The sequence below is a fragment of the Benincasa hispida genome, chromosome 1, assembly GCF_027475165.1.
Source record: "Benincasa hispida cultivar pf3 chromosome 1, pf3_genome.v1.1, whole genome shotgun sequence".
NCBI lineage: Eukaryota > Viridiplantae > Streptophyta > Magnoliopsida > Cucurbitales > Cucurbitaceae > Benincasa > Benincasa hispida.
This window is the reverse complement of record NC_143478.1, coordinates 6,295,011-6,307,766: the sequence shown is the minus strand read 5'-3', so window position 1 is coordinate 6,307,766 and position 12,756 is coordinate 6,295,011. Positions and strand designations below refer to the sequence as shown.

Here is a 12,756-nt window from a genome sequence, read left to right as displayed (position 1 = left end):
ATAGAGTGAGTTGTTGATTTAGATTTCATATAACTCGTGATAAACACCATAAAAAAAGAACACATTGATTTCGATTTATTTCATTTCAATTATAGCTCGTTTCGATTTTCAATAGATTAACAATTTGCCTCGAATAAAGTCGACTATAATAATTGATGTAATTATGTTACAATTATTATAACTCACAATTAATTTATTTGAAAACCATCATTATCATTCTCCTTCGGAGATTAAAATAGTCTATATTTTAAATATAAATTATAATAATTACGAACTATAATAACTAATTTTCTTTACTAAATAAGACTATTAAAGTTAAATTAAAGATGATGAAAAATATATGTATATAATAAATGTTATATGAATTATCCGTCTGAATTCTGCAGTGATATTTCTGTTGCAATTGCAATGTACCATTCCCAAAAAAAGAAAGAGGTATCATAATCTCAATATAAATATTCGTAAAAAAATACCACCCACTCGCTATTCAAGGTGGCGGCAACACGCGCTAAAATTTCCTCCCTATTTCTAGCACGCGTGACTATCACGCGCTAAAGTAGGAAATAATGTTCTCCGATGCTGACAGTGACGGCAACCTCTTTCTGCCTCTTCGATTTTGATTGGCTCCCCATCGTACGCTATGTACGGACGATTGTGACGTGTTAATTTAATTCTTTTAATAAAATGATTAAATTATTTTTTCCCTCTGTCTTCTGTGGATGACATTTTTTTTTTTAATTATTTATTTCTCTCTTACTTACCTTGACTTTGTTTAATCCATTTTAAACTCCATTATTTTTACCAAATAAAGAAAAAAAAGGAGGCATTTTCCATTGTTCATTTTTAAATAAAAAGCAAAAAAAAGAAAGAAAAAAGAAAGAAAAATCTTTCTTTTCTTTCTGGTTTATGGATTTTGTTTTTAAAGGATCGAGATTGAAATCTGATTGGCTAAAGAAAAATAAAATTCATTAATGAATAATAAGAAAACGTGGGTCTGCTCTGTTTTTGTGTAATTTCCACCCTCTCCATTTTTGGTGGTGGGAATCAAAACACATCTCTATTGATTTTTCTCTTTCTTTTTCTTTTTTAATATTTATTTGCCATTTTCTTCTTTTGGGGTTTTCAGATTCTTCCCCAAATTTTCCTTTTTTGCTCTCCCAAAATGCTTCCTTAGGGTTTGTTTTTGGCTTGAAGGAGAAAAAAGAACATATTTCCCAAATTTTTCCATTTTTGTTGCCTATTTCTGTGTTTTTCTTCCTTCCCATTTCAGCTAATTTTCTACAACTTCTCATTGGGTTGATCCAAACAATAATCCTTATTATTATTATTTTTTCTTTCCATTTTTGGCCCTCCTCTTTCACTCTGCTCTACCAGAAACCAAGCCTGTTTGGTAAGATTATAATTTCTGGCTCCATTTTCTTGTCTTCTTTTCTTCTTCATTTTTTGCTGTTGCATTATAGATTATTATTCTCGTTCTTCTTCCTCAGAGGGATTTTTTTTAATTTAAAAAAAAAAAGAGAAAAAAAATGGTGAGAGGAAAAACACAGATGAGGCGAATCGAAAACGCGACAAGTCGGCAAGTAACATTCTCGAAGCGTCGGAATGGGCTGCTGAAAAAAGCCCTTGAGCTCTCAGTTCTTTGTGATGCCGAACTTGCTCTCATCATCTTCTCTTCTAGAGGAAAGCTTTATGAATTTTCAAGCTCAAGGTATGCAATTTAATATATATCTCTTTTTTTAAATAATAATAATAATAATAATTTTGGCCTCCTTTTACTGATATGAGCAAATAATGATGTGTTATTTATTTATTTTGATATGAGTGATCTGTGGGAATTTTAATGAAGGCCATAAAGAATTTGGTCATAGTTTTAATTTCCTTTTTTTTTTTTTTTACATTTATTAAATACACTATTTGAATATTAAGCTAAATAATAAGGAAAAAATCCATTTAAAATATTATGTGTAGATATAAATTATTTTGTTTTAAAAATTAGATTAGATTTTGAGCACATTGTAAAAGAAAACGCGAGAGTAGTGTTATGAAATATTATAGCTTTAATTTTCATAAAAAGAAATTAGAAAACAAAATAAGCTATAATTTTTGTTACCTAAACTCAAAATTAAGATGATGTATATAATTATCTCAACATTTTACCTTTTTATTTTTTAGTGGGTTTCGGAATTAGTTCAAAATCCAATAAATTTTAAGGCTATTATATGATCATGTTTAATTATTAATGGGTTTTGATAACAGTTTATTTCTAACATTAGGGTTTTCTTTTTTAGTCTGGTTTTGGTAAGAGCTTAGGACAGTGGTTCAGAAAATTAGTCCAAAAAATGAAAGCCAAATTGGTACCATGCCAAGTACTGAAGAAAAGTCTTATTTTCTACACTATTTCTGATAATCTTTAATCACTTGATACAGTTTCTTGTGAGAGAGAGAAAGAGCAAAGAAATTATGAACAGCCTCTGCATAATAACTGGAATCCACTTTAAAATATCAACTCTAATCTTAGACTAAATTGATCTTAATCATATACAATTTAAAAGTATTGAAAATGCGATCAAAATCCCACATTTGTTATATAAGAAGTTTGATTATGAGTTTATAATGGAGTCTAGTGATATCGCGCATTTTAGGTGAAATTAAAAATAAAGTTATAAGAATTTACGAGCAAAGTGAATAATATCATATTATAGATATTCGGAAATTCGGAAAAAAAAAATAGGAAAGTGGATTTTTTTTTTTTTTTTTTTTTGGTTGGGTGAACCAATATCTGTAGTGATTTGTACAATTTATTATTAATTATTCATATGATCTAATATATTGATTTAATTAGTATTCTCTTATGTTTAATATATATCCTTTTAAATCTAATTAAGCATAGATAAATAATTATGTCAGTTGGTGTCAAGTCACCTTTCATCTCTAACTCTAATTTGAAAATGGCCGAAAATATTAGATAATGTTTAAAAGTTTTGTTTTTATTTCATGATCTGTGCATGTTTATGTCATGTGTTCATCCTTATTACAATCTATATTTTGAACTTTTTTTTCCTTTATAGATCATAAAATGAACAACTTTCTCAATAAAATTTATACCACTAAATTAAAATTTGAGTCGTATTAATTAAACCTCTTTGACTAATAATTGTATCTACTTAAATCTCAAACCACAAATTTTACGAGAAATTTTGATTAAATATTAATTTAAATTTTTAACTAATCAAACGTTAAACTTTAAATTTTATATCTGGTAAATCTATGAAAATCAGATTTTCTGATATCGTATTTGCTCCACCTATAGTATTTTTTCCATAAGGAAACCACTTCTTTATATATTATATATTTTGTAACATTGGCTTTGAATTAGAAAATGTCAATTTCTTATCCTTAAAAGTGTGTGTTACTTCAGCATGCAGGCAACTGTGGGGAGATATCTAAGGCATACAAGATCAGAAACCCATCATCTTGAACCTTTAGCTCATCATCACGATGATTTACAAGTTGTTCAGGTTTGTTCGATCCTTTAATTTTATAAAAATGTCGATAAAAATATTGATAAGATATAGATATAGATGAATAGTTATGAAAAAAAATCATAAACATCTATATATCTATAAGATTTATCTGAATAAATACACAATTATGTTAAAAACCATTTTGATCTCCATACCTTATGACTTATCCCATGTTAATTCTTGTACTTTTAAATATCTAAATTTAGTTTCTTTCTTTTTCTTCTTCTTTTTTTTTTTTTGTACTTTCAATAATTTTTGTAGAAATTTATAAGTTAACTATACTTGTTTTCATTTCATAAGTGAATATATTTTTAAATTTTATAATCGAAAAAACTAATAGAACTAATTTTAACATTTATTGAAATTACAGAGACTGAATGATATTTTTCTCTATTTTATATCACAGTCTGTAGTTTTTTTTTTCTTTTTTTTTCTTTTAATAACTAATGGGTTTTGTATATATATTTGTCTTTGCTTTAATTGTGAGTAAATGAAGAATGAGGCTGCAAGTTTGTTAAAGGAGATAGAATCACTTGAAGTTTCAAAGAGGTAGAATTATAAGCTGCCACCTACTGTTGAGGTTTTTAAACGCTTGAATAGTCATTTCAAACAGATTCTAAATCGTCGTTTAAGACGTTTTACTTTGACTATTTTGTTCTAATAACTAAAATTGGATTTGTAATACACCAGGAAATTGTTGGGAGAAGATCTAGAATCAAGCTCCTTTGATGAACTTCAACAAATAGAACAGCATCTAGAAAGGAGTTTATCCCATGTTAGAGCTAGAAAGGTTCAAGATCAATTACAATTCTTTTCACTCTGGTTGCTTAAATTATTAACGAACAAACTTTGTCATTTGTTTCATAAAGACTCCTATATCTTTTAAAGTTGTGATATTATCCCTGAATTTTTATAAACGTTTAATAAATATTGAGTATAAATTAAGATGAAATTTCGGATTTAAAATGGTGTGGCAATGATCTAAAATGAAAATGTTGATTACACCATACTGTTTTAGATCATCACCATATAATTTTTAAGTCATGATTTTGATTTTGAATTATAAAGTAGTTTTAAAACGTTTATAAAGTTGAGGGGTAATATTGCGTCACTTTTAAAAGTGTATGGAAATATTTTTAAAACAAATGAAAAAGCTTTGTTAGTTTGATTTATAGGGAGAGAGAAGTTGACTTAAATTAATGTATTTTCACTTTTCTGATTTTCAGAACGAGCTTTACAAGGAACAGATTGAACAACTAAAACGAAAGGTTAGAAAATAAAAATAAATGCTTTAAAACTTGATGCTTCCAATGGGATTTATGGATATTTTATAGGCATGAACTTTTTATTTTTCTTGTCCTCTAATTTTTTCCCCCTTTTTCTTTTTTGAGAAAAATAACAGGAGAAGAATTTGGCAGATGAAAATGCAAAGCTGGCCAAAAAGGTGAGTTGTTAATCATCTGTGGTCACATTTGCTAAAACATTATTTTTTCAAAAACCAGAAAAAAAATCCAAATAACCAAGTTTCTGGTGTGATAGGTTATTATAATTTAGGGTTAAATTACGGGTTTAGTATCTAACCGTTAATATTGTATATAATTTATCCCTAAATTTAAAAAAAAAAAAAACAAAAAAACAATAAAACAATGCTTCATATATCCAATTTGCTGTCCAATAATAAGTTCCTAACTTGTAGAAAAGCATAAAAAGCATAATTCAACTGACATAAAATATTAATTCTTGATCAAGAGGTTTGAATCTACTACCCTCTATATTGGTAAAAAAAAATAAAAAAAAAAATTTGTGTTCAATAAATTATTTAAAATTTTCAATTTTGTATCTAATAAATAATTTAAGCCATATTTGATAATCATTTTGATTTTTAGCTTTTGAAAATTAAATTTATAAACATCTCTCTATATTTCTTGCTTTGTTATTTACTTTTACTAATGTTTTTAAAAATTTAAGTCAAATCTTGAAAATTAAGGTTTCTTTTGATAATTATTTAGTTTTTAGTTTTTAGTTTTTGAAAATTGAACCTATTTCCTTCTCATATCTTACAATAATTTGTATCTTTTTTAAGTACATAGTTTGAATTCTTAATTAAATTCTAAAAACAAAAACAAGTTCTTAAAAGTCAACTTTTTTATTTTTCAGATTTTGGTTTAATTTTTTAAATCATCAATAAAAAAAAATAGATAACAAAGAAAAAAATTTAGAGGAGAAAATAGTATCTATAGACTTAATTCTCAAAGACAAAAAAAGAAAAAAGCTAAATAGTTACAAAACAGTGCCTAAGAAAAACAAAAAGTTTTTGTGTTTTTGGAATTTGACTAAAATTCAAATCTCGTACTTATGAAAAATGCAAATAATTGTAATTAGAAAATGAAATAGTCTTCATTTAAAAAAAAATACAAAAAAACAAAAAACAAAATAGTTACCTATAATTTTTTTAAAAAAATTCAGACATTTATATTAGATATAAAACTGGAAGTCGTAACTTAGGGTTTGATTAGATATAAAAGTCGAATAATTTATGCAATAAAATAGTTAAACTTTAAAATTTGTGAATATATATAAAAAAAAAAAAAAAAGTAGATATTTGTAAAGGTGAATAGTGAATCTATTAAATAAAAAATACAAAATTAACATAGGTATTAAACACTAAATTAAAATGCAATTGTGATGCAGTACTGTGTTGAACAAGAGCGTCAACAATCACCAACTCAACAGTTAGCAGAAGTTTCACCTTATCCAGAAAGTAGCTCCATTTCAGACGTTGAAACCGATTTGTTCATTGGACCTCCCAACAAGTCCAGATCCAACTCCAAGTGACTTCTTCGTTTGGTAGTACCCTAGTCAACCACTTAACCACCCTTTTTTTTCTTCTTTAAATATAAATCTATCACAATTAATTAATAATAATTTCCAACTGCTTTTCCTACCTTTTTTTTTATTATATAATTTGCCAGCTTGAATAATGACGTCAATAAGAAGAAGAGAGCCATCGTGTGTGTTGAGTACGGGAGGGAATTATTGGCTTGCCAATTAAATTGTGTTTTACTGTATATTAATTCTATATATTTTCTCTTTTATCGATTCTCACATCTCATTTATTATACCTTAACCTTAATTTTTTACTCTTTATTAAAAGTTTTTATTTTAATTTCGTTAACTCGTGGTTAATTTTATCATGTATATTAAAATAAAATTAACTTAAAAGTTATATCGAATGAATAGTAGTTATAAACATTCATCAATGTGAATGAGTTTTTATCTTCTCCATCGTCTATATTTATATAGGGATAATTATATATATTGGTAATTTATAGGATTTTGGAATATAAATATGATTTTGAGTTAATTTTAAATCAATACGGTTATTAATTTGAGAGTTAAATAGATGCAAATCCTTGAATTTAATGATATGAATTGTTTCTTTCCCTTTCATTTTATAAAAAATCTTATTAATAGAAAAATCCAAAAAATATTTATACTATATATCAAAAAGTTTCAAAGTGTTTTGTATTTTTTAAACTTTTTGTTATAAAGTGTTAAATATTTTTACTTTTTTTTATATATTTAAAAAGATCTCGTATGATTATCGAAAGTTGTCTACTCCTCTTATGGTTTTAGATCAACGTGGATATCGCATTATGGTTTCCATGACGTCTCAAGTCCTAAATATAGGATAAATATTGGAAAAAAAAAATTAAAATAATGATTCAGGATATTTGGTCTAGAGAATTGAAGTTAAGGAAGTGGAGTTCGTGGATCTCACGGCTAAAAAATATTGTACACTTTGAGTCTCACAGTTGTACTCTTCGTCCTAATAAATTATAGTCTCATGACTTTACAAAAGTTCTTTTATCTTTCAATGGAGTAAGATGATTTAAGTGGAATAAATGTTTTCCTTCAAAATATAATATGTTATATTTTTAACATATTATAGGAAATGACCACTCATTTATTTTTCTAATGATTTTTTTTAATATTATCCCATTGTGGTGTTCATAAAAGATAAAATATAACTACCATGTAGAGTATATTGCTTTATATTTTTTTCTTTGTGCCCTTTGATCAGTTCAACAGACAGGTTTGCCCTCTTGCCTTCCTTTCATTGTTTTTTCTTATTAGATTAAGATATTCATGTAAGATACCTCAAAAAGTAGTTTGGATTATTGATACAACTATATAATATAATGTGACTAAGTTGGCTGCCTCTGTCACATGATGACAAACACATAAATTAATGAGCTTTAAATTTGTAATATGATAAAATTTCATTGGGTATTATGAGAGGGAACAACTTTTTTGTCGCCTTTAATTTACTATTTAGTATGTATCATATAATACTATGATGAATTTCTAAAGTTTCTAAACAAAATATTCATACGAATAATGAAAAATAAATTAATGAAGAATATAACAAACAATAGACATCAATCTTGTTTATAACATTGATGTTAAAACTTAATTCTACCTTTTGAATATAAAAAATATCTATCACATTAAAAAATACAATATACCTTTTAGATAAAATAAAATTAAATTTAAAAAATAATAAAAATAAAAAGCTCCAACTTCAAAACTTCTTTCTTGAATCTACTCTTTCCGCAAAACATTTATCTCAAAATATAAACATAATAAATCAAGAGTAAACAAACAACCAAAAAATACTTTGGAGTGACTAACAAAAAAAATCTAAAATTACTTCCTCCATTTATCGAAACAAAGTCAAATGCAAACAATCCCCACCTTGTACAATTTCACGTTCAAAATTACCAACTTCCTCCATTTATCTTCAAACTCATAGATGTATATATGCATGTTATATAAATGTGTCTATAAAAGTGAGACTAGTGTTACTGAATATATATATAAACACCCTATGGGACCTATGACGTATTAGAGATGATGCCATAAATCTCGTAGGGTCCTGTAGTTTATAATCGTATTGTACAAATATTTTATTTATTTAATAAAATACGAGGTCTTTTATTGGATATTTAGTAACATTAAGCCCACAGACCAATAAACTAACTTCCAAGATTATATTTTGTAGCTTAAACATGTATGTATAGACACATAGATGGATTGATAATCTAAATGGTCTGTATTAGATGAATAAGGTTAGATACCTTATCTTGGTGATACTACGAGTATGACCCGCTTTGTAAATGTTATCATTGTTGTAAAATGCTACAAATGATATGATTCTGATCGTTCATGCAGAGACATGTTAGCGGAAATATTCTATACAAAGAAGTTCGTATAAAATCGAACCACAAAAATGACTGGTCCCATTATATAACGATGTTCAAAATAGAGATTTACATTTCATCATGATGATCATAGGTGACATGACCTAAATCCCGAGTGAGTTGTGAACTCCTGCCTATGGAGACGGTCATTTGATTTGTATGAGTGAGAGTGGTCAGATCGTCGACTCAACAAGCCTTCTATTTTAAAGATTCGTCTAATGGGAGAGCTGGGAATACAGCTACACAAGACGAAATTCACTCCTTCCCCGATGTAGAAAAAAGTAGATAAATTGTTCCATTAAGGGTCGATTCCAGGGTTTGAACAATATAGTACCACATCCTCTCCTCACTCGAGAGGAGTCTAGTCATAGTTGGACTATGATTTATTGTCTCTTAGAGGGATTAATGGTAAAGAGTTAGATGCAACTACGAGAGCAAAACGATAATTTTGGCCTGACTGTACTTACGAACAATTTATGAAAGGTCATCGCTTTGTTGATTGATTATATCCAATTGACACCGAAATATATCTGTAATGCGAATAGTGCAGTTGTCGATATTTAGTGGAATGTCCGACAGTTAATGGATGTTGAGTAAATTAATTAAAAAGTTTAATTAATTATTAAGTATTGATTTAAGCTACAGGTCCATGAGGTCCCATCTATAGTTCAACGGGTATTTATGAGAATCATTTTTGTATTAATTTGAATAGTTCAAATTAATTGAGTAAATTAATTATATGTCATATAATTAATTTAATTTAATCAATGGTGAGTTAAAAAAACAATGTATTTTTTAAAAGTAATGACAAAAACAAGGTATATAGGAAATAAATTACAAAAGTAAGGTGGAGGGAAAAAAGTATTGACAAAAATAGGATAGCAAAATCGTGTACTCAGTATTATGTCAGGTAATCGTGGACGGGTCCACGAGTTCCATATTTTTATTAATTTTTTATTGTTTTTTGATTTAAGTGGACACAAAGTGGAACAGATCTATTTGAATTTCACAGTAAAACAAATCTATGTGAAAAATAGATTTAACCTTCATTCGTGACTAGAAATTTGATTCGATTTTTATTTTATCGTAGGCCTTTAAAAATTTGAATTTCACAGTAAAAAATTCTCAAAAAAAATACAAAAAGAACACTAACAAATAAAAGAAGAATACATAAGTTGGAAAAAATGTGAAAAAAAAAGATTTAGTCTTAATTTGTGGCTATAAATTTGATTCAAATTTTATTTTATCGTAGGTCTTTAAGAATTTGAAATTTTGAATTTCACAGTAAAAAATTCTCCGAAAATGCAGAAAAAAAAAAACACTAAAAAAATAAAAGAATAAGATAGAAGTTGAGGAAAATGTGAAAAAAAATAGATTTAGAATTAATTCGTGGCTAGAAATTCGATTCAATTTTTATTTTACGACCTTTAAAATTTTGAATTTCACATTAAAAGATTATCCGAAAATACCAAAAAAAAAAAAACACTAAAAAAATAGAAGAAGAACAGAAGTTAGGGAAAATGTGAAAAAAAAAAATAGATTTAACCTTAATTCGTGGCTATAAATTTGATTCAATTTTTATTTGATGGTAGGTCTTTGAAAGTTTAAATTTCGATTCTCCGAATATGCAAAAACGCTAAAAAAAATATAAGGAGAGACAAAAGTTGGGGAAAATGTGAATATATATATATATTTAGCCTTAATTCGTGGTTGGCCTTAAATCGTGGACGGGTACACATTTATGTGCTGACTCAAAACTCGTGGACCGCGTCCACTATTTCACAACCCTATTTTTGTCAAAAGTATCAAACCAACCCTATTATTTACTATTATATATTTAATGCATTATAATATAAATTTTATTTTAGAGGAAATAATATTTGAATGTGATTCAAATATTAATTATGTGAATTAGATTCATATGATTAAATTTAATATAAATGAGATTTATATTAAATATCGTTGTTGAGATAATTAAACTATAGGTTATATTGCATTGGATACAATATAAAACTATAAGTTATATGTTATATTTGATATAACATATAGTTTAATATATATTATACAATAAAGTGTTTATCATATAGATATATATTAAAGTTATTATTAAAATTAATTTTATTTATTTATTTATTTTTGAAAAATATTTTTAGGGAGGAGTTGCAACTCCCTCCCCTGTAACTCCCTCCCCTTTTTATTTCTACTACATTAGTGGGAACATGGGTTGAAAGGATTCATTTTCTTCCTCTTTTAGGTTTTACATTATAGTTGTGTGAAAATTTTGATATCTCCTTCCCAAAATCTCTCAATTCTCTTAATTCTCTCACTCGCCAAAAAATCATAGTCCACACACTCCTGGATTCTCACACCGGAGAATACAAAGGAAATCAAGTGATGATGTCCATTGCAGGGTTTCAACTTCGTGATTTTGGGGAAGAGGATACATGAGAAGATCGTTCATCGAGGATTAGTACTATTCCCTTATCATCTCCTTATTCTATATTATATTTCCTTTAGCATGTTGTGTTTTTTTCCTTGATTGCATGCCATCTTGTATTTCTTTTGTAAAATTGTAAATTCTGTATATTTTGGATTTAGGTCCGATCTCGTTTCCGCTCAAAGACCTTCAATGGTTCCTTCATGACGTGCATAAAAGCATATATATATATATATATACATATACAAGTACTACTAACCACAAAATACCAATTAGCGAGGGGTAAATAAATAGTTGAAAATCACTAATTTCCCATATCTATCCCAATTTTCACATATAACTTATAGGACATACATAAGACTAGACAAATTTTTGGAAATACTTGTCTTATGGATGAATTTCATGAAGTATATATGCATAAATACGACGGATTATACTATAAGTAACATGGAGTATACATGTAAACTTATAACAATGTTCAATAAAAGTAGGATTACAATAGTATATATAGACGACTTATAAGTCCCATATGGAGTTATAATGGTATATAGAGACGATATTTTTAGTAATGATTGCATGCAAGAATTAAGGCCAATCTATCTCAATGGCTTTGTAGAGCGCATTCCATTCGAAATTCAAAACTCACCTTACCCTCCAATTTCAAACCTCAAAAGAAAAACTCCTCAAACTCATGACTACAATTGCAGTTGAAATGTAGAGCTTCAACTAGAGTTCGCTAGCAATGTTGCACATAGGAGACAATATAAGGTTCACAATGCCATTCCTAAAAATATGCATAAGTTATATTTGCTTCGGTTTAATAGAAGGCACAATTAGGATAAGACCGAAGGCAAGTAGAGAAGGAATCTTCACCAACAAAACTGTAATATTCTCTTTCATTCCTTCACCACGTCTAGCCCCTTTGTTTCTATTTTCGCCGTCGTCAATGATATAATTGTGGTATAGTAAATGAATGAACGAATGGTAAGCAGAAAAATTAAAAATGAGAAATCTCAACCCTAAATATAGACAATAGAAATATTAATAATATTTATAAACACTTGCAATATTCGGTTGGTTTTGGGTTTATATAGAATATACAACTATTTAAATGCTCTTGAAAATATCTTACTTCTAATAGAAATAATGGTATTTTTGTTGTGGAGATTATCTCGAATAAATAGATACACATGGTATAACTAGAAAAAAAATATTCACTCTAGGTAGGTATTTTTGCAATACTTCTAGCAGTTTTGACATTTTTCAACATTGGGTATTTTAGGTAGGCATTGCTTACACACACACATATATATATTCTTTTGTATGCCTTTATTATTTCATCCTTTCCCAATTAAAGCTAATATTGCTATTTAAAAAAAGAAAAATCTAAAATTGACTAATTTAAATTTTTACAATTATTTTGAATTATGATGGAAAAAAATAGCTATTTCTCCTTAAATTTTACGTGGGCTCATTAGGAGCGAGGCCTAACTCTTATGGCCCAAACATGGGGCCTCCTATAAACTGACGA

At 27.4% G+C, this 12,756-nt stretch overlaps 1 protein-coding gene across 2 annotated transcripts; it reads left to right on the top strand.

Moving 5' to 3' along the window:
* The first annotated feature begins 800 nt into the window (after positions 1–800).
* Positions 801–6,623, top strand: LOC120089283 (MADS-box protein SOC1-like). Of its 2 annotated transcripts, none has more exons than XM_039046708.2 (8): positions 801–1,390; positions 1,488–1,708; positions 3,419–3,518; positions 4,021–4,073; positions 4,215–4,314; positions 4,751–4,792; positions 4,927–4,968; positions 6,216–6,623. In XM_039046708.2, the coding sequence occupies exons 2-8, from the start codon at positions 1,527–1,529 to the stop codon at positions 6,357–6,359; spliced, it is 663 nt and encodes a 220-aa protein (XP_038902636.2). In that variant the 5' UTR covers positions 801–1,390; positions 1,488–1,526; the 3' UTR covers positions 6,360–6,623. The 2 variants fall into 2 exon arrangements, with proteins under 2 accessions (XP_038902636.2, XP_038902644.2); XM_039046716.2 differs by having other exon boundaries at positions 1,115–1,390; positions 1,518–1,708.
* Positions 6,624–12,756: the final 6,133 nt, after the last annotated feature.

Excerpts from the sequence above, each read along its gene's own strand:
- LOC120089283 (XM_039046708.2), top strand. The coding sequence starts at position 1,527 with ATGGTGAGAGGAAAAACACAGATGAGGCGAATCGAAAACGCGACAAGT. Across the intron at positions 3,519-4,020 it reads ATGATTTACAAGTTGTTCAG|AATGAGGCTGCAAGTTTGTT; the intron begins GTTTGTTCGATC and ends GAGTAAATGAAG. Across the intron at positions 4,074-4,214 it reads TCACTTGAAGTTTCAAAGAG|GAAATTGTTGGGAGAAGATC; the intron begins GTAGAATTATAA and ends GTAATACACCAG.